The 23,166-nt window shown below is 43.3% G+C and overlaps 2 protein-coding genes and 1 pseudogene across 6 annotated transcripts; 1 reads left to right on the plus strand and 2 right to left on the minus strand.

The window, feature by feature from the left end:
• The first annotated feature begins 1,562 nt into the window (after positions 1-1,562).
• On the plus strand, positions 1,563-18,108 carry PEX39 (peroxisomal biogenesis factor 39). Of its 4 annotated transcripts, none has more exons than XM_089918739.1 (4): positions 1,563-2,287; positions 2,479-2,616; positions 6,326-14,177; positions 17,135-18,108. In XM_089918739.1, exon 1 carries the CDS (start codon positions 1,605-1,607, stop codon positions 1,935-1,937), a length of 333 nt encoding a protein of 110 aa, XP_089774865.1. In that variant the 5' UTR covers positions 1,563-1,604; the 3' UTR covers positions 1,938-2,287; positions 2,479-2,616; positions 6,326-14,177; positions 17,135-18,108. The 4 variants fall into 4 exon arrangements, with proteins under 4 accessions (XP_089774865.1, XP_089774866.1, XP_022437638.1 ...); XM_089918740.1 differs by having other exon boundaries at positions 14,019-14,177; XM_022581930.3 differs by having other exon boundaries at positions 2,479-14,177.
• LOC111178948 (mitotic checkpoint serine/threonine-protein kinase BUB1 beta pseudogene) lies at positions 4,841-10,103 on the minus strand (annotated as a pseudogene).
• On the minus strand, positions 16,727-22,727 carry RPL7L1 (ribosomal protein L7 like 1). 2 transcript variants are annotated; one of them, XM_022581928.3, is made up of 7 exons: positions 22,398-22,715; positions 21,675-21,783; positions 20,828-20,991; positions 19,559-19,696; positions 18,788-18,897; positions 18,439-18,653; positions 16,727-18,016 (listed from the first exon to the last, which is right to left on the minus strand). In XM_022581928.3, the coding sequence occupies exons 1-6, from the start codon at positions 22,436-22,438 to the stop codon at positions 18,445-18,447; spliced, it is 771 nt and encodes a 256-aa protein (XP_022437636.1). In that variant the 5' UTR covers positions 22,439-22,715; the 3' UTR covers positions 16,727-18,016; positions 18,439-18,444. The 2 variants fall into 2 exon arrangements, with proteins under 2 accessions (XP_022437636.1, XP_089774859.1); XM_089918733.1 differs by lacking the exon at positions 19,559-19,696 and having other exon boundaries at positions 22,398-22,727.
• Between the last annotated feature and the right edge of the window lie 439 nt (positions 22,728-23,166).

The raw sequence follows: 23,166 nt of genomic DNA on the forward strand, positions 1-23,166 counted from the left end.
TATGTACAACACTTAGTTTGGTCAGTTTCCTCCAGACTGGCTTCTCAAGCTCACCCCTTCCAACTTTTTATCTTGACAAATTTTTTAAAGTTATTTTTTATTTTTCATTTATATTGAAGTATAGTTGATTTACAATGTTGTGTTAGTTGCAGGTGTACAGCTAAGTGATTCAGTTACACATATACATATATCCATTCTTTTTCAGGTTCTTTTCCCATATAGGTTATTACAGAATATTGACTATAGTTCCCTGCGTTATACAGTAGGTCCTGTTGATTATTTTATATATAGTAGTGTGTATATGTTAATCCCAAACTCCTAATTTATCTCTCCCCCCCCACCCTTTGGTAACCATACGTTTGTTTTTGAAGTATCTTGAGAAATTTCAAACCATTTAGATTCACCAGCTCTTAGCAATTTTGCCACATTTGCTTGCTCGCTCTCTCTTTCTCTCTCATGACATTTCACCCATAAATACTTCAGCATGTATCTCCTATGAACAAGGTCATTCTCCCACATAACCAAAGCACAGTTACTGCACCTAATTTAACATTGATGTAACACTGTCATCTAATATACAGAGTATATGCAAAATTTCCCAAGGGTAAAATGTCCTTTGTAACTGATTTTCCCCTCATTTTGCTCCAATACAGGATCACAGTTTGCATTTTTCACATCTCCTTTAGTCTGACATAGTTCCTTAATCTTGTCTTTTTCTTTCTGTCTTTTGTCTTTTATGGTATCAACATCTATAAAGCATCCAGGCCAGTCATTTTGCAGAACGTCTCTAACTTTGGTTTGTCTGCTCATTTCCTCCAGTTTAGATTCCGAGTGAACACTTTCGGCAGGAACAGTACAGAGGAGATGCAGTGTCCCTGCACCTGTAGTGTCCCTGCGGTGCATCACTTCAGGAGGCAGATGTTGCCAGTTTGTCCGATTAGTCGTAATTAAGCTTTGCTTACTTGATTAAGGCGGCCTGTGCCAGATCAGGCTAGGTTTCGATAAACTTAGAAACCTGGGTTTTATTGGCATTGGCTTCCCAAGCAGCTGGGGGGAATGTAGCACTCCTGGCCCGCCTTCATCTTCTCTTCTCCCCTCTGGGAAAGTCTGGAATAGTCCTGACGGCAGGAAATGGGGAGAGAGTGGCGAGGCTCTGCAGTGGTGTCCTTTGTTCCAGTTCTCCTGAGACCACTGGAGACATTTCCTCCATTATTTTCTGTCTGGTGCTCTGGAGCCTGGGATGGAGGTTATCTCCCCCGCCCTTCCCCCACCACGTGGCTATGCAGTAGTCTCAGCGCAGGCATGAACGCAGGTGTGTGCGCGGTGCCCGGGCGAGTGTGCAAACTCAGGTCTTTTTGCCTGCATCGGCGTGTCGGCAGGCACGTTCCATTCTGTGCAAACCTTCCCGTGTTCTAAAGCATTCCATGTTGGAGGCTCTGGGGCGGGTTAAGTGGTGTATGTGTGGGTGAAGCGTTTCCGCGCGGAGCATGTTTTCCAGTGCTCCCCGCTCTCTGGGCCGCTTGGTACGGTCTACACCCCCCTTCACTTCCTCCGACGGTGGTTGCACCCATCCCTCCCGGAAGCGCTCAGGCTCCACGTCAGCCATGGAGGCGTCCGGCAGTCAGAGCGGGACTGGCGCGGCTCCTGCACCCGCGGACTCAGCCTCGGCTTCGGTGACCCTGGCGCAGCTCCTGCAGCTGGTCCAGCAGGGCTGGGGACTCCCCGGCCTGGAGAGGCGCCACGTCGTGGCGACCCTCGGCGAACCCACGGCGTCCCGGCTCCCGCGGAGGCCCAAGCCCTGGGAGGCCTCGGGCTCCGCCGACGACCCCGTGCCGCCCTTCCAGACCCGGGGCCACAGGCCCGACGACCCTTCCTATGGGCAGAGGACCCTCCTGGAAGAACCTGGCTCCGGGGAGACTGCGACAGCGCCTTCCTAGATGGCACATAGTGGGTTCCTGAGGCTCGAGGTCCTTTGCAGCTGTGAATGAAAAATGTTGCTGCCCTATCTGCAAAGGACGCTGCAGCCATCTAGCCATCAGCCAGTGCTGCGGCCCCGTCGGCGAGCCCTAGGGAACCGAGGATGGAGACAGATGGGCCGCCGGCTGCCAAGCCCTCAGCCACTGCAGACACTACCAACGGCGCACCCTGAGGGGGCTCAAGATGGGAAAGAACAGGATACTGGCCTTGGATAGCTAAGGCGCATATCAAAGGCAAGGCGTCAGTGAGCCCAGACTCTTGCATCTACCTGTTCACAGAAAAAAGCTCAATTCATTAACGTGAGATGTCGGTGTGTTTTCTTTAATTAACAGTAATCTTTTGATGTTCTGACTACCTGATTTTGTCGCAGAACTCCTATCTATCGTTCAGAGAAGTCCCTCAGAGCTATCTGAGAGGCTGCCTCCTGGACTTGCGTCCTCAGAAAGTCTGCCAAATAAAATAATTCTCAACTTTGAGGTTTTGCTTTTTTTTTTTTTTCAGTCTACAGTTTTGGTGACCATGGAGAGAACCAGAGCAGACTTCTCCTCTTCGCCTGAACTCTACGAGGAACCGGACCCTTGGTACTGGCAGAGGCTTCTTGTGCCCATCCGCCTCCTTGGAGAGTTCATACGAACTTGGGTGAGTCTCTCCTGGTTCTTGGATCTCCTGATTATTGGTTGATTATCCTGAGTTTTATTTGGCAGTGTCTAGCAGATGCCTGGCCCCCCAGTTGAAAGACATTGGGGAGTGACCTCCCTAGTTGAATGGTACTTGGGGAGCACAGTTGTGAAAGACACTGGAAGAAAATGCCCACCAGCTGAAAGATACTGGGGGAACCTGGTTGAAGGACACTTGGATTTGCTCAGTTGAAAAGATATTTGGGGACTTCCCTGGTGGTCCGGTGGTTAAGCCTCTGCGTTTCCGCTGCAGGGGGCACGGGTTCCATCCCTGGTCAGGCAACTAAGATGCCACACTGCGCGGCCAAATAAAAAAAAAAAGGACTGAGCAGTCTGGGCTGAATGTTTAGATAAGAGGGTGACCCGATGTTTTCCTCAAATTGGCTACCTTAATAAGAATTTGTCAGGATAAAAGTGCAATAGTAAATTTTATCCCCAACGAATTCAGCTTTAAAACGGGAAATAGATTCTCTCAAACAAAAACGAAGGGCATCAGAAAACCAACCTCCGATTAACACTCCAGCCAGATTCATGAATGTACTGAGCTCATACTTGCAAGTACCTACTTAATTGGGAGTCAGAGGAAATCTCACCCTGAAAATGACTCAGATTGGGCTCATTTATTGAATACGCAGTTAAGTTACAAAAAGCCGGCTTGATAAAAACATCTTTTCAAAACTCTGACCTTAAAAAAACAAAAACAAATAAAAGCCCTTCCGGGGGAAGTTTAATTTCTCTTCCTGTGTCTTTGAGATGTAAATGTTCTACTTGATCTTCTTCCAGCCTTTTGCGTGTATGGCTTTTGAGAACTTGGTCTCTGCCATCCAAAAGGTGCACATATGGTGTACATTTGGTAGCCAATCAAATAGACTGGGGTTCTGAGCAGTCTTTTGTCTAGCTGTGCCAACTCTCGGGGATTTTTTGCCATCTTAACCTTCATTTGCGTCAGCCTGTACAACAAAGGCCTTTACTTTCTTAGACTATTTTTGGGAATAAACTTTCTGGATCTTGTTTAGGCAGCAGCCTTCACTCTCTCTTGTGGGGAATGCCTCTTGCATCTTATTGGTTTGAGTCACTATTAAGATACATCTTATTAATGGCCAGATGATGGAGCCTTTAAATTGGGAAAACTCTGAATTGGTAAAGTTTTAGGGAGCTCTCATTATAACTAGCTGTTTTATTAGTACCTATGAGGAAAAAAAAAAGGTGGGAAAAATATATGTAATGGTTAACCTAAAAACTCCCTTAGTTTAAAACAATCCCCCACCCCCCAAAAAATGGTTTGGGAAGCCTTATTGTGGTCTCTTCTTCCCCTCAGTGGGTCTTATGGATAACAATAAAAACAGAATAATTAATTTTAATTAGGTTGATTAACAGGAAAACAAGAAAAAAGTGAAGGGAAAGTCTAGGGACTTTTTCCCAACAAGTTGGAAATTTTAAGGTGGTTACTTAAAAATGGAATAAATAAAACAGATGGTAATGGGATTAAATTAAAGGTTTGATACAAAACTACCTAAAGTTGGATGGGCCAAAGGGACGCACTATTGGTTCCCAACATTAAAGGGCCCCAAACAAGTCTGCTCTATTTACCCCAGTTTAAAAATATATATTTAAAGGGCTGGAAAAAATTACACTGAGATACTTGACCAACAATTACTTGGGGCAACAGGCCAATTAATCAACTTGAAAGATTGACAAAAGCGCCTGAATTCCTTGGTGCCCACTGGACCACCAGGGGAGTCCCTGTCTTGCAAATCTTGACAACAGAAATGTAAATACAGCCCACAGAAACCTGAGACTGAGCCTAATTAACTCAATCAGAAAGAACCTGAAACTAAGGAAGAAAAAAAGGAAAAAGTGGCCTTTTTAAACTCAAACAGCTGGAAAGTCTCCCTCAGCCAAAATCTAATTCATAGCCTCCTTAAAGTTTTATCAAGGACAATACAAATCTTAAGTCTTTTTCATAAACAGTAAAGGCTTAGTCATCTGAGCAAGCAAATTTAATTCATTCCAAGTGTTATTTATAAACTAGTAAGTTTATATTGTAATAACTGATTCATAACTAAGTTTTTTTTTTTTTTTGGCTGTCCCACACAGCATGTGGGATCTTAATTCCCCAACCAGGGATCAAACCCGCGTCCCTTGCAGTGGAAGCTTGGAGTCTTAAACCACTGGACCGCCAGGGAACTCCCAATAACTAAGTTTTTTAAACAAATACTATTTTATTCTTTACAAAATACATAGTGATCTTAAGGGTACAGGTCACAAATTACAAACGGGAAAAGCACAGGGAAAAAGTTGAGACAAATGCATTAAATGACAACAAGGTTGTGTTCACCTAGAGGGGTGGGATAGGGAGAGTGGGAGGGAGACGTAAGACACCTAGAGGGGTGGGATAGGGAGAGTGGGAGGGAGATGCAAGAGGGAGGAGATATGGGGATGTATGTGTATGTATAGCTGATTCACTTTGTTATACAGCAGAAACTAACACACCATTGTAAAGCAATTATACTCCAATAAAGATGTTTAAAAAAATGACAACAAGGTACCCATTAATACGGAATCCATTTAGAATAAAACAGTTCTTTGTTAGACAAGGCCAAGAGGAGGTACCTTGTTGAGTAGAAAATGCCAGTTACCTAGAAATATACTTCTATCAAAAAGTAGAAAAGTGTTAGTAGTGTACCTATATTAAATCATAGCATATACAGGTCCAGTGTTCCACAGTACAACCATTGGTTTTAGGCAGGAATCTGTGAGAAACTTGACTGCCTATCTTGCTGGAAGAGGAAAGCCCCAGGACTGATTAACTTCCCTACCTTCCATAAAGCTTTGTTCAGGTGACTTTGGAATGTGGTGTCAAACACCCTATTCATTTCTGCCGCAAGTTCCCGCAGAACAGACACTGTGGACTCATCCCTGGCATTCAGAATCTGCACAAAGAATTTATTCCACAGTTCACCGCCTTCTAGCTCAGAAATATTTTGGCTAAGTTTCCAGAGGGGACCCATCCCAGAAGACCTGCAGGTGTTCCTTGAACAATAGTAAATGTGCTAAATCTGCTATACCAAACAGATAGGGAGAAGAACAGTTAGCCAGGATCTTTTGTCCTTCCAGGATCTGTACAGTCTGAAAGCTGCTGAGGTTAAAAACGTCTAGCTGTGCCCTAAGGTCAACACTGTAGGAAAAGTCCACCATCTTCAAAGCGTGATTGTTCTTATTACAATCATAGGGATCGTGGATTCTGTTTCTAAGAATCAGACTCCTTGGACTCAAGTCACCGTGGACTATTTCTGCTTTGTGTAGTTTCTCCACCATTGTCAAGAGGTTATAAATAATCAACACTGTCATTTCATGGGTGATAAATTCACTGTATTGAAGAAGATCCTGAAGGGTGAAGCAGTTCATATATTGGTGCCAAACGATACAGCCATCTTGGTATTGATACCAGCGACACAAATTATCACACTCCTTATTTAAACGTTCCTTTAACTTGAAGTTGATATAAAAGTCCCATGGGACAGGTTGAGAAGATACCTTTATTATGGTTAACTCTGCAGAGTTTCTTGGCGTCACCCAGAATAATTTATGGTCTTCGCATAACAGGTATTCTTGTTTAATGCAGTAATCCTCATTATCTAATTCAGTTTCCTTCTCTATTTCCAAATTAGGCATTGGTCTATCTTCTACGAAAAACTCTGCAGAGGTACTCAGCTCTGGTTGGGATTTTAGCAGTTGTCTGTGGTACTGTGAACACCAGGGTGACTGAGTAGGGCTGTCTGTAGTCTCACTAGTGAGCTCCAGTTTCTCAGGAATTTGAAGACATTTGATGGAGGAGGTGCTTGTAACTGAGGCAGAAGATCCAGAGAACCCAGAGGAGTGTGTGGCTTCACAGCTGTCTTCAATAATTGGGCCCCAAACTGCTGAACTCCACACTCCAGAGGCCCTCCTTTCCACACGCTGCCTCTCCCCTTCTGCGCAGTTCCTCCCAATAACTAAGTTTTAAAGTGAAGCTATGAGATCTCTAGTTTTGTCTGTTTATGTGTCTGTGTGTACATTATTATGAGATATTATTATGAGAAGTATGTACCTCTAGAAATATCAAAATTAAAATTTAAAAAGAGCTCTGTATAATTGACTTAAAAGTAAGGTGTTACAAACTAAATATTTCTAAATATAAAAGAAAGTGGTCGGAATGAATTTCAGGTTTATGTGATCTAAGAAATATTCAATATTAAATTAACATTTCTTGTTTAAAAATATGTTTTTATTGATGTATAGTTGATTTACAATGTATTAGTGTCAGGTGTACAGCAAAGTGGTTCAGTTTTATATATATACTTTTTTTCTTTTTCAGATTCTTTTCCTATAAAGGAAAAGAAAATATTGAGTATAGTTCTCTGTGCCATACAGTAGGTCCTTGTTGGTTAACTGTTTTATATATAGTATAACATCTGGTATTAAAGCTAGCTTAACCTCACTGACTTAATTAATATAGACATGTCTTACTGTATTGTACCTAGGTTTACTAAAGGTTAATACATTCATGTCTTTTTTTTTTTTTTTTTGGTTGTGTTGGGTCTTCGTTGCTGTGTGCGGGCCTTCTCTAGTTGCAGTGAGTGGGGGCTACTCTTCTTGGTGGTGTGCGGGCTTCTCATTGTGGTGGCTTCTCTTGTTGTGGAGCACGGGCTCTAGGCGCACGGTGTTTGATAGTTGTGGCTCGTGGGCTCTAGAGCACAGGCTTAGTAGTTGTGGCTCATGGGCTCTAGAGTGCAGGCTCAGTAGTTGTGGTGCACGGGCTTAGTTGCTCCACGGCATGTGGGATCTTCCCGGACCAGGACTTGAACCCGTGTCCTCTGCATTGGCAGGTGGATTCCTAACCACTGTGCCACCAGGGAAGCCCTGCATTCATGTTATTTCTGTTACAGACTTTGTCAACAGCAACAAATTAACGTGTAGGATAATATTTTCATAAATTATAAAATGAAGGTAAATGAGATAGGAGTTTTCGGGTGAACTCTTTTAGAAATAATTATATCTTGGGTATGTCTGTCTAAAATAGTTTCTCTAGATTTTTGGTAACTTGAGTTTTGCTAAGTTAAGTTAAATGATGGGAATTTATTGAATGTCCAGGTCGTTTCAAATGAGATAAAATGCTGAAACATTAATTGCTAAACAGGTCTAAAGTTAATCACTTTATTCTTCTTAGGAAAGGAAAAACTAAAGATGTCTGGGTTTATTACAAACATACCTTGTACCACATTGAGGAAAGAAATTATTTTATATGTTTCTAGAGGTTATGGGATACTCCAGTCAGGGAATGCTGGTATGACAAACAGCTTATAATTACTTGCTGCTTGTTGGTTTGTGCTAGAGATTAAGTTTTTTTATGTTTCTTTTTTTGCGGTACGCGGGCCTCTCACTGTCGTGGCCTCTCCCATTGCGGAGCGCAGGCTCCGGACTCTCAGGCTCAGCGGCCATGGCTTACGGGCCCAGCCACTCCGTGGCATGTGGGATCTTCCTGGACCGGGGCACGAACCCGTGTCCCCTGCATTGGCAGGCGGACTCTCAACCACTGCGCCACCAGGGAAGCCCAGAGATTAAGGTTTTTAACAGTTAAAATTGTAGTATGTAATTAGAACTACTAAAGATAATAAGGGAAATATTTCAGTATGCAAGGAAAGTAGGATGTGTGTTTTCAGCAAAAGAAGGTATGAGGAATGGAAGTACATTTTGTTAAGGGGAAAGAATGATTTTGTCCTAGAGCTGGTTATTTCTGTATTAAAAAAAATAAGGGACAAATTAATATGAATACAGAAACTTGTAGAAGATTTGTAAAAAGAGAGCCCTGAAAAAGGAGTTTCATACATGGTCAGGCTCATATTAGATTCAATTTAATTTCGTAAATGGATTTTGTTATTAAAAGTAGACTGGTGCAAGACTGGATTTGGTTCTCTCTTTTAAGAGAATAAAGTTTTCTTGAAATACTGCTTTTGGTAACAGATTTTGTGAACTTTTTTGCCTTTAAGTGATCTTTTTTTTTTTGTCACTTCGGTTAAGTGAGTATTGTTTCACAGTGACCTGTGATCCTATTTGACCAAGTGTTAATATTTCTGACAAATATCCCAAATATCAAATTCTAACAAAAGTTCTTTTGACCTCTGGTTAACTCTGGGATGCTTCAAAGGAACCCTAAGACATCTCAGAGAGGATTATTAAACTAATTAGGCCTATTTGGTATGTTAAATTACTTGAGAAACATTGTCAAATGATTGGAGATGAGCCTTAGTTATATGGTATGGATAAATGTTATAGATATTCCAAAATTTATGTGAAATTCCTAAAATTCTGATATGCTCTGGTATAGTGTTATCAGTCATAATTCTAGTTATTATCTTAAAATGTCACATGTCATAGAAATATCCAAGTTTCTTGCCAGTTGCCTTGTAATCAGATCTTTAACCATGCCATTTAAGTCTTGTCATTTATAGACAATCATTGTTTTACTCTGAAGCTTTTATAAAATGAAAATCTTCAAGAAAATTCATAAAAAGGATTTCTGACAAATATAAGTTTCTGATTAACTTTTGGATCATACCACTGAACTAGGTAACAAATTGCAAAACTCTAATGGAAAACCTGAACACTTCATCCAGATCCTCAGAAATTAATTACATGGGACTGAATGAACTGATAAACATGATTTATAATTTTTTGACTTTTTCTGTAATATCCTGGCTTTTAATCTTTGTTTTCTAGAAAAACCTTTCCTCTTATGCTATGACCTACAAAAAGTTGATAAAGTATACCTTTATAAACAAAGATGAAACATTTATCTTCTTCACTCTACCTAGTCCTTACAGAATTTGGCTTCTCCAGCTGGGTCTCCTGTGGAGTTGATGGTTTATTACAACCAAATTACAAGTAGTTATACTAATCATTGTTTTAATTTGTTCTCTTTGTTTCCAGATTGTTTATGCTTTGTGTTTCTCTCTGCCGTACTATGACCTTATTAATGTTACTAGCTTTATTACTTATCCCATCTAGTTCATAAGATTGTCTCTTGCATTACCCAATGTGTAACCAGGTCTCCAACAAAATTAATGATGGCTAAACATCTTGAGGAAATAGATCAATAATTGTAACAGTGTGATTCTAGATATGAGAAGAAGCAACAAGGGAAAACATTTCCTGGATCATAGTAGACTAGTAAGACAGGTGATCCAGAGGATTTTACATTATCAACAGGGCCTAATCCAAAAAAAGTTAACACATTGAGTAGGCTATCAACAGAATCTTTGCCTGATCTAGGAATGAGCCTTCCTAGCACCATGGGACAAAATTGTCTCATGAAATGTCTCCCAAATGTTGGTCGAATTTTATTACTAAGGGGAAGCACTGTGGGTGAAAAATGTTGCCTGCCATATCAACAAAGGATGCTGCAGCCATCACGCCATCAGCCACTACAAACGCCCCTGACGGTGAGCCCTGAGGGGGCTCGAGGAGAGACAAACGCGCTGCCACTGCCAAGCTCTCAGCCACTGCAGCCACCCGAAGGGCGCACCCTGAGGGGACTCAGGAAGGGAAAGAACAGGATACTGGCCCTGGACAGCTAAGGTACATAGCAAAGAAATGATTTCAGTAAGCTCAGACTCTTGCATCTTCTCATACATAGAAAAGTGTTAAATTCGTTGACTTGAGATGTTTGGTTTTCTTTAGTTAACAGTCATCTTTTGATGTTCTGACTACCTGGTTTTTGCTGCAGAACTCCTGTATATCCTGTAAAGGCTGCTCCCTTACCTCTTTGGAGCGGCCTCTCAGAACTATGTTGAGAAGCTGCCTCCCAGGCTTGAGTGCTCAGAAAGGCCACCAAATAAAACATAATTCTCAACTTTTAGGTTGTGCATCTTTCAGTCGATATAACTCTGAGATCTGGAGGGTGTGACTGTGTCCTGCATAGACTAGGTCCCTGGATACTGGCCACTGCTGTTTCTCTTTTGTGCATTCACCACCACCTATCAGCTGGACTTAAGCCTCCTGGGAGCATCACTGTGGTTGTTGTTGTTTTTAATTTATTTATTTATTATTTTTGGCTGCATTGGGTCTTCATTGCTGCGCGTGGGCTTTCTCTAGTTGCGGTGAGCGGGGGCTACTCTTTGTTGCCGTGCGCGGGCTTCGCATTGCAGAGGCTTCTCTTGTTGTAGAGCACGGGCTCTAGGCACGAGGGCTTCAGTAGGTGTGGCACGTGGGCTCAGTAGTTGTGGCTTGCGGGCTCTAGAGCACAGGCTCAGTAGTCGTGGCGCACGGGCTTAGTTGCTCTGCGGTATGTGGGATCTTCCCAGGCAAGGGCTCGAACCTATTTCCCCTGCATTGACAGGTGGATTCTTAACCACTGCGCCATCAGGGAAGCCCCACTGTGGTGGTTTTGTATTTGTATCTCTAGACAGTGAGCCTTAATTAAAAAAAAGAAAAAAGAAAAGTAATCCTGTTTCAGTCCTTATATGTAATTGAAACAAATCTCATACTTCACTACTTGCAGTGCATAGATGTGTTTTTATTTTTAAAATGCTACTTGGGACACACTAAACGGTTCTGACCAACTGGGAACAATTTCTTAGGAGTGTAGAAGTTAGTGTTTATCTCCCGATTCAGCTTATTCTGGTGGTTGTGGAAGTTCTGACCAACTGGGAACAATTTCTTAGGAGTGTAGAAGTTAGTGTTTATCTCCCGATTCAGCTTATTCTGGTGGTTGTGGAAGTGAATTTGGGATCCAAGTGGCATTTTTATTTCAGACAGCCATTCTCCAGATAGGCAGTGAAAAAAAAGGCTTGATGAAAAAACTTGGCCCCAGAATGACAACGAATGAAATCTCAAAGCATAAAAAAGAGCCAGTCAACAACAACCCCTAGAACCTTAGGCTCTAAGAACCAGCTGGGTCAGGCAAGGGGCTAGAGGCTCTAGAGCCAAGGAAAAGCTTTAACTACCTTGTAAAGTCAGTCTCTTTAAATCAGCCGCATGACTCACTGCACCTACTATTGTTTCCTGAAACTAGGTCTTTTGTTCTCCCTACACCTAGAACATATCAGGTATTTATGTTGACTGTCGTGATCCCACATTAGCACACACTAATAGGACTAATTTTCCCCAGAAAAAAGGATAGTCCCATAACTTGTTCACGGAATGGTATCTAACATGGTACACAATACAGAAGCGCATAATTTTTAAAACTTCCTTTACATAGATTTCTAAGTTAAAAACTGTTGTTTTGCTTAATACTCTTAACCATGGGAGGCAGACAGGCTAGACTATATTAGCCCCATTTTATAGGCAAGAGTGGAAACATTTCCTTATTTAGTATACGACAGATCTGGGATATAAACCCTGGGGCTTCCACACTCAACTGCTCTTTTCCCATGACTTTTTGATACATCATTTTAAAGTAATCTGACTTCACAATGCTTTACAGTATAAGAGTAACATCTATAACATCTCATCCTGGCAGGTTCACTCTTGAGCCAGTTAACTGTGAAATAAAATTCATGTTTTATGGAAAGAGAAGAAAAATTTAAACAAAAAATCTTCTCTGCCTTTTGGCCTCCTCTCTCCCACCACTGTGCATTGTGTATCTTGCATTATGCATTGACCAAACCTTTACCAGCGGCGGAAATTTCTACTCAACCATAAAGAGCAACATTCTCCTAAGACAGTTCCTTAAAGGTAACATTCCTTTTTGATAAGGGGTCACATGGTGCTCAGATGTGGATTATGTAAATTGTCAATAATATGTCATTTGATGTACAGCCCTCCTCTGTCTCAAAAAGCATATATAACTGTATCTTGACTTCTAATGGGCGGAACAATTCTCAGGGCTTTGTGAGATGCTCTTCCTGGGTTATAACCCTCAATTTTGGCTCGAATAAAATTTTTAAGATCGACTGATTAAAATTTTTCATCGACATATGCTTGGTGTAGTCAGCAGGATATCAGAGACTCCTGCCAGAGGCCACCGGGAGTCTATGCAGAAACAGTGCTTGGTGCCAGCATGGGCCCATTGAGCCCCATCTGCTTCTCAGCACTCCCCAGGTGTTTTTGGTGGGTTCTCCTGATATTTGGATCTCATTGTTTGGGTGTTGATCCTAAAAATTTTATTTGAGCTGGTTTTCACTTAAGACTTAGAGTCTTAAGGGCCACCGGTGCATTTCCTAGGGCGTCTGGGCAAGAGGCCCAGGGAAACATGTGGCTGGGGTTTTGTTAAATTTGGCTTAAAAAAAAAAAAAAAAAAAAAAGTTGATCTATGGTCTGAACAAAACTTTTGCTAGTGAAATCAGAGACTGAATTATTCAGCGCCAAAGAATAAAGGGACATTTTGCTCCTTCCAGCCACAAGCCATCCTCAGATGACTGAGGATCTTTGGGAAGTGTCTGAGGATCAATTTTCATGACGTGTAGCAGTCCCATAGGGAAACCCCATTACAGTCATTAAGTAAGTACTGCTCATCCAGGCGGCGTGACAGAGGCTGATCACCTAGTGTTCCGAGCATCCAAGATGGTTTTAGGCTGTAATTGGGAGAAACTGAGCCACCTAAAAGAAGTCGAACCAGGGAATTCCCTGGTGGTCCAGTGGTTAGGACTCTCTGCTTTCACTGCCGGAGGCCCAGGTTCAACCCCTGGTCAGGGAACTAAGATCCAGCAAGCCACATGGTGCAGCCAGAAAAAAAAGGTTAGTATCTGCAGATTTTGGTAACTTGAAACTAAACCAAGGTAAATTATGAGAATTCATTCACTATCTGGGTCATTTCAAACAGGATAAAATTCTGGAACATTAATTGCTGGGGAGGTCTAAGTTCTTAGAAGAGGAAAACTAAAGCATAAGCATAAGTTTGTCAATCAGGAAATGCTGATATGACAAACAGCATTTTTATTTATTTTTTTTGGCTGTGCCATGTGCGGCATGCAGGATCTAGTTCCCTGACCAGGGATCGAACTCGTGCCCCCTGCAGTGGAAGCTCGGAGTCCTAACCACTGGACCACCAGGGAATTCCAGAGAAAAATTAAGGTTTTAAGTTTAAGAATTATAAGGGAAACATTTCAGTATGCAAGGAAGTAGGATGTGTGTTTTCAGCAAAGAAGGTATGAGGATTGAAAATGCATTTTGTTAAAGGAAAAAAGGTTTTGTCCTAGAGCTGGTTGTTTCTGAATAGATACAGAAAGTTGTGGAAAGTTTGTGGAAAAAGAACACTGAGTTTTGTGCATGGTCAAAATTGGCTGAGATAAGATTGAACTTAATTAAGGAACTGTTTTTTTGGTTTTTTTTTGCGGTACGCGGGCCTCTCACTGTTGTGGCCTCTCCCGTTGCGGAGCACAGGCTCCGGACACACAGGCCCAGCGGCCATGGCTCACAGGCCCAGCCGCTCCGCGGCACGTGGGATCTTCCCGGACCGGGGCACGAACCTGTGTCCCCTGCATCGGCAGGCGGACTCTCAACCACTGCGTCACCAGGGAAGCCCAAGGAAATGTTTTAAAGGTAAAGTAGTATAAAACCTGAATTTGGTCCTCTAAGAGGACAAAGTTTTCTTAAAATATTGAACTGATTTTGGTAATAGATTGTGAGTTTCTTTGTGTTTAAGTGATTTGTATTTGCCATTGAGATTTTTTTTTTAAGTTTTTTATTTTTTTGGCCATGATTTTGGCTCATGGGATTTTAGTTCCCCGACCAGGGATCGAACCTGGGGCCCTGGCAGTGTGCGCACCGAGTCTTAACCACTGAACCACCAGGAAATTCCCTGCTATTGAGAACTTTTATCGTCACGCTGGTTAAGTGAATTGGTATTGTTTCACAGTGACCTGTGATTCTATTTGACCAAGTGTTTTAAAACTTTTTGATTTTTTTTTTTTTTTTTTTTTGCGGTACGCGGGCCTCTCACTGTTGTGGCCTCTCCCGTTGCGGGGCACAGGCTCCGGACGCGCAGGCTCAGCGGCCATGGCTCACGGGCCTAGCCGCTCCGAGGCATGTGGGATCCTCCCGGACCGGGGCACGAACCCGTGTCCCCAGCATCGGCAGGCGGACTCTCAACCACCGCGCCACCAGGGAAGCCCATAACTTTTTGATATTTTTGACAAACTTTCCAAAGATCAAATACTAAATGAAGGTCATTTGACCTCTAACTTTGAGGTTTTCCAAAGGGTCCCTGGAGCACCTCAAAATATTTGTTTTCTCTCCATCTCAGAGAGAGGAATATTAAACTAATTAGGCTTACTTGGTATGTTAAATGGGGAGCAGTTACATAGATGGTGATAAAACTTTAGTTTATGTCATATGTGTAAACATTATTAATATATACATTCTAGAAATTAAGTGGAACTCCCAAAATTCTGGTATGTCCTGGTAAGTGATATCAGTCATAATTTTAGTGTATGTCACAGCAGTAACCAAGTTTCTTTTCAATTACATTGTAATCAAGTTCTTTAACCCTCTTAAAAGTCTTTTGTCATTTATAGCTAGCTATATGGTCAGTTAACCAGATATTTGGTAGAAATGAGGTTAACTTTAGAAAGAAAAAGATTATGTTTCAGTGAATATTCTAGTTTTGTTAATTCAGGCATTTACTGGCTAAGACTCACTTCTCAGATAGCTCCTTGCAAAGTTTAATTAAAAGGACACTGTTTCTGAAGGCTATCACAGTACTCTAACTTTGGATGAAGATCAGATCCACCATGACCTGCAACCAGGACATTATTCATATTGGAAAAGACATCAGATAAAGGACTCCTTGGGCTTCCCTGGTGGCGCAGTGGTTGAGAGTCTGCCTGCCGATGCAGGGGACACGGGTTCGTGCCCTGGTCCGGGAGGATCCCACATGCCGCGGAGCGGCTGGGCCCATGAACCATGGCCGCTGAGCCTGCGTGTCGGGAGCCTGTGCTCCGCAACGGGAGAGGCCACAAAAGTGAGAGGTCCACGTACAGCCAAAAAAAAAAAAAAAAAAAAAAAAGACTCCTTGCAGCCGTGTTGGAAGGGAACGTATCAGGCCTCTCCTGAATGAACTGAAGCTCGCTTTTGTTTTTTTAAATAAATTTACTTATTTATTTTTGGCTGCGTTGGGTCTTCGTTGCTACGCGCAGTGGTGCGTGGGCTTGGTTGCTCCACGGCATGCGGGATCTTCCTGGACCAGGGCTCGAACCCGAGTCCCCTGCATTGGCAGGCAGATTCTTAACCACTGTGCCACCAGAGAAGCCCTGGCAGGCAGATTCTTAACCATTGCATCACCAGGGAAGCCCAGTGAGACCCCTTTTACCCAGCTAATTAATGCTGCCTGTTCTGGCCATAAATAATCCTTTATATTAGATGTTGAATATCAGGTAGCTCCTAACGGGAACCAGTGGATTTATGGAACAAGTTTATGACCTTGGCTCTCCCCAGCAGGGAGATTCACGATTGGTTTCCCTTGGTCACTTACTTACAGGCAGCCTTGGAAATAGTTCCTGCCAAGCTGTCAGTCTGCCTTTAGTGCAGGCACACTGGTTTCTATCAATCAGTTTTCCAATGGTACTACCATTTGGCCGTGATATTTAATTCACCTCATGACCCATGAAGAGTCAAACTTTTGCTCTGAAATATTGATACTACGAAAATGGTTTGGTCCAGAATTTTGGCTTGAACTTTTGCTAATAACATTGTTCCTCCTCCTACCAATTTAAATGAGTTTGTGGAACTTACAAGGTGATAGTTTCTTGCCTTTCACACTGTGTCATTTGCTCCTACTAAGATAATGATGTTTGAATGACTTGGAACTATAGGTCACATCTATAGTCTTCTATAAAATTATGGACATACACAATGTACATGCAAGGAAAACTGGCTTAAGTACCTTTTTGGACAACTTGGAATTGGCTGTCAATCCTTGACAAATATTCTGCCAGTATAACCCTCTAAAAGAGAGAACCGGGCTACTAGGACCCAGCATCAAGGGACATGATGGACACTGAGGCAGGCAAGCAGCCCCCTAGCTTTGAGGGACCAAACATTTGGTCACCTAATGTTTTCTGTCAAAAGATTAATGATCAACAGGGGCAAACTGTAAGATACGTATTTTATGGCAAGACAAGAAAAATTTAAACGAAAAATCTGTGCCCTTTGGCCTCCTCTCTCCCACCACTGTGCACTGTGTTATCTGCGTTAATGCATTGACCAAACCTTCCCCATCAGCAGAAATTTCCACTCAACCATAAAGAGAAACGTTCTCTTAAGACAATTCCTTAAGGGTAAAATTCCTTCTTGATAAGGGGTCACATGGTGCTCAGGTCTGGATTATGTAAATTGTCAATTGTATGTCATTTGATGTACAACCCTCCTCTGTCTCAAAAAGCTTATACAACTGTGTCTTGACTTCTAATGGGCAGAACAGTTCTCAGGGCTTTGTGAGATGCTCCTCCTGGGTTATAATCCTCAAATTTGGCTCGAATAAAATTTTGTTTCTTTTTTAGATCAACTGATTAAAGGCACAGGGGCTCAGCAATCTACCACCATGTTCTTAATAGGAAACACCCACTGGCTTGAAGGGAAAAAAGCCACCTTGGTAAGCCTTGGTCTTCCACAGGGCACAGAACCAGAGGACACTAGCAAGGTCAGAGCCCATGTGACCAATCCTGGTAGTGCAGGACTTCTTCACATAAGGTGCCTGGGTCCCTGAGAAAGATCTACCAACACCCTAAACTTCCAAGAAAAAAACTGTGGAGTGTATGCATGTTTTCCTGGGGAAAGGGTCCTTCCCTTCGCATAGATCCAAGAGTCAGTTAAAATCCTGAGCTAGAGAAAAGCACTAAGCCAGCCGGAAAGATGATAATAAGGAAGCTACCAGATACACCCAGAGCCAGCCAGTCGGAGAGCTCACTAAGCCGTCATGGAAGTTAGAACACAGACTCACAGCAGACAACAGGGCATTGTTTTTCTGCGCTTCTTTCTAATCGTATTTCAAGTTCTTTCTAAAACAAGGCCCTTGGATACCCCAGGTTCAATATGCCCCTGGGCCTGGTCCACTGCTGTCTTGTATTCATATGTGGGTATTTGTTCGTTCACCAACATTAAATCCCAGGATAGGTGTGATAAAACAGGACTCCCTCCTCCATGGCACAAGTCCTTTGCTGGTTTCAGAGGTGGACGGTGGCCTTTGCAGAAAACACACAGGAACTTTTTCTTGGAACTGACGTGGGATGAAAAGTGCCTGCCCTGAACATCACCATCTTTTCCCTGACCCTTCCCCTCCAGTTTCTGAAGATACAGCAGAAAATAATCTTGCTTGAAGATACTGGGTAACAATTCCATAAAACAAAAACACATGCTTCCAATGCACTGTGCTTTCAGATATGCTGAGGAAGAAAAATACAACTTCATTAATTCAAATGCAACGTGGCACCTAAGAGTAATCACAATAAAGAGCAATTTCAAAGAATTAACATTCCTTCAACAAGTGATGATTTAGATCTTCAGGTCCTTTTTGAAATTAGTTTTCAATATTATTCTCTCTCCACCTCCAGCTAAATGACCACAGCAACACAGAAGGTTTTTTGGTTAGTCAGTGTTTTCTATCCTGTAACTCTTGGGGTACACAAAACCCCATGCCCTAACCAGGCATTCACTGTTCCAAGTATCTCCATCCATTAGACTTGGGAATACCAGCTCCCCTACCCTGAGTTATTCTCATACATTCGTAAATGCAAAAAGATCTTTTAAGAGGCAAGGCCTAGCCCATCCAAAGTCAGCCCAAGGGCAGTTTTCAGCCCTGCCTTACCTGGGTTTAGTTCAGCTGCCGGATGAGCTGATTGATGCGTTCACCTCGATAGCCAGGTGAGCCCACTTCCTTGAGGAAGCCCACTCTATTCTTGGTAGCGTGACGGGCTACTGAGAGTTGGAAAGGGCGCAAGAACCCTGAGATCACCTGAAAATTCTTCCCCGGAAAGGCAATTTCGTGAATGAGGTCTTCCAAGCAAATGACACCAAACTTCCCTAAGAAACATAAGGTTCAGATTCCTTTATTCAACATTTTCCCAGCACACACAGTGAGGCTCTTATATGCCAGAGCTCGGCACTCTGGCAGGTTCTTGGGACTTTCTGCTCCGACTCCTAAGGTGTTCACTTACCCAGGTGCTCCTCAATCACTGTGTTGTCTGTCAAAGGGATGATTTTATTCTTGACCTTGGCTTGTCCACGTTTCAAGATGAGTTCCCGAACTGACTTCAGATTTGGAAATCTATGTGTGGCAGAGTAAAATACAACCTCAGCCACCTCCCCACGGCCACCAGGTACACTGTATTAACTGGCCACACAGTCCAGCAGCCTGGCTAAGGAGTCTACCAAGCCCCCTCCCCAAAGTGTCCTGCAACATGCTGCAGCTGGGATGCTCGGAAATTCACCTGAAGGAGGTGAAAAACCCAAGCGGCCCTACGTAATTAGAAATTAAAATTTATGCATACAAATGCTCACCAAATAAAGGTATTTATTTTCCAGGCAAAATATGTCCTGGCTTATCGTCTAGGACTTTGGCCTAATCAAGAGTTTGAAATGAAATCCAAGGCTTTTTTGGGTTTTACTGTTTGAAGGAATACTACCTAGCCCTGCTTCAAGATTCCAAGAATTAATCTGTCCTCTACTCGTCTTACTCAGCCTTAGCCTATACAGCTGAGCAAGCCCTGCCACAGCCCTGTTCAGGCCATTGTCAGCCGCTCTGGGAACCCCCGCTCTACCCGCCCCGTGTTCTGAGACTCTCAAGGCTGGCAGCTGATTCCTGGTGACTGTGGTCGCAGCAAAATGTCCCCTGGACATGGCAACATGAGCACTGGAGGACAGTACCCTGTGCCTCCCAATGTTCTCAACCTTCTCAAACGTGAATTCACACAAAAATCCATACTCACCCCCAGGTCACATAAGGTTCCACTATACGAAGCGTTTTTATGGTTTGAGGAGTTACTTGCATAAAGACACCACTGAAAATCTTACTCAGGCGAAGTCTTGCAATGGTCCTCTGCACCAGTAAACTCACCCCATTAATCCTGAAATGAACACCAGAGCAAGTCGGGCTCTGTCCAGCAAGCACCCATGAAATGTCTGCCACTACTGGGCACCCAGAGGGTAGGACACAGACCGTGACTTACAAAGTGCAACTGAATGGTAAGCAGCTATGTAACCAGATCATTTCCATGCTATGTGGAGCAATACCTGAGGTGCTAAGGGAACAGAAATGGTCCCTGAATTTGTGTGTGTGTGTGGGTTGAACACATCAAGCTAAGGAAGCCAGGCTTGCTTCTGTGAGCATTAAAAGCTATGGAAGATTTTAAGGACTTCCCTGGTGGTCCAGTGGTTAGGACTCCCAGCTCTCACTGCTGAGGGTCTGGGTTCAGTCCTGGTCGGGGAACTAAGATCCTACAAACCACGCAGCAGGGCCAAAAAAAAAAAAAAAACCCAGAAAAAACCAAACTATGGAAGATTTTAAATAAAGGAGACATGATCAGATTTGTTTGTCCATCACTGAGGGAGCATATAAAACAAAATAGTGCATGACACCAGAGTCCGGGAAACCCAGCTAGAAAGCTGATGTGATAGTCCAGGAAAGAGATTATGGCAGTGGTAGGAGACTCATACATATTTAAAACCCACAGGTTACTGATTTGGGTGACTGGGTAGGGAAACAGAGGCAGAGCTGTATGTGCTGATAGGAATAGGTAAGTTATCACTAAACGTGGTAAAAGCTTTCTGTACTCTCCCCAGCACTGAATATACTCCATCCACTCGACCCTGGTTCAGTTCCTAGAAGATGCCTTGATCCCCCACTTCAGGACTTTTTCCATCTGTGCCTGGAAAGCCTTCTCCCAACCCTTTCATGTTTGTAGGTCTCACCTTCAAGATCCTGCTTCCCAGTGTCCCAAACCATGACACACCACACCAAGGGCCCCTTGTCCCGACATCCAACACTTTACCCTCAAAGCAGTCAGTGTATTCTCATGTCTGTTTGCTTAAGCTCAGTCTCCCTAATCTTGAAGACAAAATCTATGTTTTGCTCAACCCTGAATTCCTAGCATAACTTGCATTAATGGCTTAAGGCCTACTATCTCATCTCCCTAAAAAGGGCCTAAAGCTGAACCAATAGTTTGCCCCAGCCTCATGAAATCCACCAAGTTCCCTACCTTTCGATGCGTAAAACAAAGGCCAAGGAATGTTTATCTGGCACTTCCAAGCCATGAGGTTTCACTTCTAGTCGTCTGAGTCGCACCTTGTCACGGAGTTGCCGCCAGGAATCATGTAGGAACCATTCTAGTCGCTTAAACTTGATCTCTTTTCCTTTCCTCTGCTACAGAGAAGGCAAACCATCACCATTTTATGCCTCTAGTCATCTTTACTTCCACAACAGTAATTCATTAGTCACTACTGATGAAGCTTATTTCCCCCTATGTTCTGGAAAGGGGCGCAGACAAACATCCTCTTATATCCCCACTATTCTTATATAGTGGGAAAACCAAAATACCCGAGTGAAGGTGTTGTTGAGAAAACTTGGGAACTTATTGGGAAAAGTCCCTGCTAAATAAACAAAAACCCAATTAATTTACATGCTGTCAGCCAATGTTTACCAGCAAGTGTTTATGGAACCTAACACTATGTTAGGCATCATAAAGCTCACACTTCTTTTGTTACCTGCCTCCAAAATACGTATTTCTCCAGAAACATTTAGCAAATAGCAAAAATCGTTTGGTATATTAAAAAAGTTTTCCTTCAGGTACACACGCATGTTTGGTCTCTCAAGTCACTTGGTATGAACCTGGAACTCTCCATTCACTTTTTCCTTAACAACTTTATGCCAGTATTTTGTTCGCTGAAAGTGATACATATTTGCTAAGCAAAGACAAGAACCCTATACCTTGTATAATCCAACCGATGGGAGAAGAGACTGTCAGTACCAAATCTAGTTCAACACATGCTGGATAAAACTCATCAAATACAAATTCTAATTCCCTCCACCTGGTTCCCCACCATTACCTCCTTCCTTTGCAAAAGCGCCTGCTTCGCCTGGGTGGCTTTCAGGGCCTGATAAGCCTTCCTCTTTTTCAGGAGATTTTCTGGAACCAAAGGGATCTTTTTTCTTGGCCTGACACAGAAAATGAAGACGAACGATAGTATTAAGTAAACAAATCTTCAATGGATTTCCGAAAGATATCCTGGGCTTCGGTTAACATTACTGTCTTCAAATTACTAAGGACTGAGGCGCCTCTGAAATCTGTGGTTTCCTGGCTCCAGTCTTCAAAATAGACCTCTCACATTCCCTCGTCTCCAAAACGTTTTAAAAAGTCATGAACCCCTTAACCACTGGTCCTCATATACGTCAACAGAGCTTTTACTGCCACAGCTTTACAGACACCATCAGCGATGAGATTCGGCCCCGTGGGGCTGGGACGGGTGCAGACCCATCTGTAGGGGTAACACTTAAGCCAGGCTGGAGTAACCCACTCTCCAGCCCCGCTGCCTAAATGTCAATCCTCTCCCCTTGAGGTAACCCGAACTCGACTGCAGCCCCTTCCGCCCGCCCACCCACCCACCCAACCCCTACGGCTCCTTACTCCTCCCTCTGTAATCTGGAACCTTTCCTATTCTCTCCCTTCAGTCCACAATTATCCTTATTTTCCGCCACCGAGAAATAAACACTGTGGATGGTACCGGATGCTCGAGACGCCAAGCCAGAGGCTCACAGCTCCCCAAACTTACTCTTCCTCCGCCATCTTTCCAACTCTGCGGCTACTGCTCATGCGCAGCCCCACCGCGTGGGGAAGAGAGAAACGTCTCTGTTTACTCGACCATAGAGACGTCTACTCTAGCCCACGGAGGGGCGGTCCGGGCCGTTTTAGCGGCAGTGAACAGCTGAGGTTTTGCTAACCCCGATTCCCGCCAAAAGTTGCACAAAGCTTCCTTCGCACCGCTTCGAAGCTTTTTAGAGCCGTGTTATCTTCAAAACACAGCCTTTTTTATTCCAGCTGTACTCTCATAATGCTGGAGGCCACAGTGTAAACAAACAACGAAACGCTTCCCACAATGCACCGACTTCCGGTGGGGGGTGGGAGCTGCTCCTCCAATTTCCGCTCGCTGGGCTGCACGTTTCCTTTTCTGGGTGGGGAGAGCTGGGGCTATGGTTTTGGCTCTCATGTGTGGGTGGCGCTGTGTATGGACTACTTAGGACGGTGAAAAAAGGCAACTCTGATTATGTCGGCCTGGCTCCGTCAGTGGGTCCCTGAGCAAGTTCTTTAATCCCTCTGTCCCTTAGTTTCCTTTACCCATTAAATTGACATAATGATGGATCTTGCTATAGCCTTAGGCGTATATGCCATATGCTTCCTTCTTTCCCGGTCTTCATAAAACAATGAAAAGTCCCGTCCTGTGTTTTTCTGAAACCTTTAGAGCAGGCGCGTCTCAAGCATTAATGTGCATAGGAGTAACCTGAGAGTCTTGTTAAAACGCATTTTATTCAGGAGGGGGCGGG

The sequence above is a fragment of the Delphinapterus leucas genome, chromosome 10 (genome assembly GCF_059928025.1).
Source record: "Delphinapterus leucas isolate spDelLeu-1000000601 "Yukka" chromosome 10, BTC_Dleu_Yukka2, whole genome shotgun sequence".
NCBI classification, from domain to species: Eukaryota; Metazoa; Chordata; class Mammalia; order Artiodactyla; family Monodontidae; genus Delphinapterus; species Delphinapterus leucas.

Coding starts and splice junctions, on each gene's coding strand:
- PEX39 (XM_022581930.3), top strand. CDS start 1,605: ATGGAGGCGTCCGGCAGTCAGAGCGGGACTGGCGCGGCTCCTGCACCC.
- RPL7L1 (XM_022581928.3), bottom strand. CDS start 22,438: ATGAGCAGTAGCCGCAGAGTTGGAAAGATGGCGGAGGAAGA. Junction 19,697..20,827: donor TTTGTTTTACGCATCGAAAG/GTAGGGAACTTG, acceptor TGTTCATTTCAG/GATTAATGGGGTGAGTTTAC. Junction 18,654..18,787: donor AGTGATTGAGGAGCACCTGG/GTAAGTGAACAC, acceptor TATGTTTCTTAG/GGAAGTTTGGTGTCATTTGC.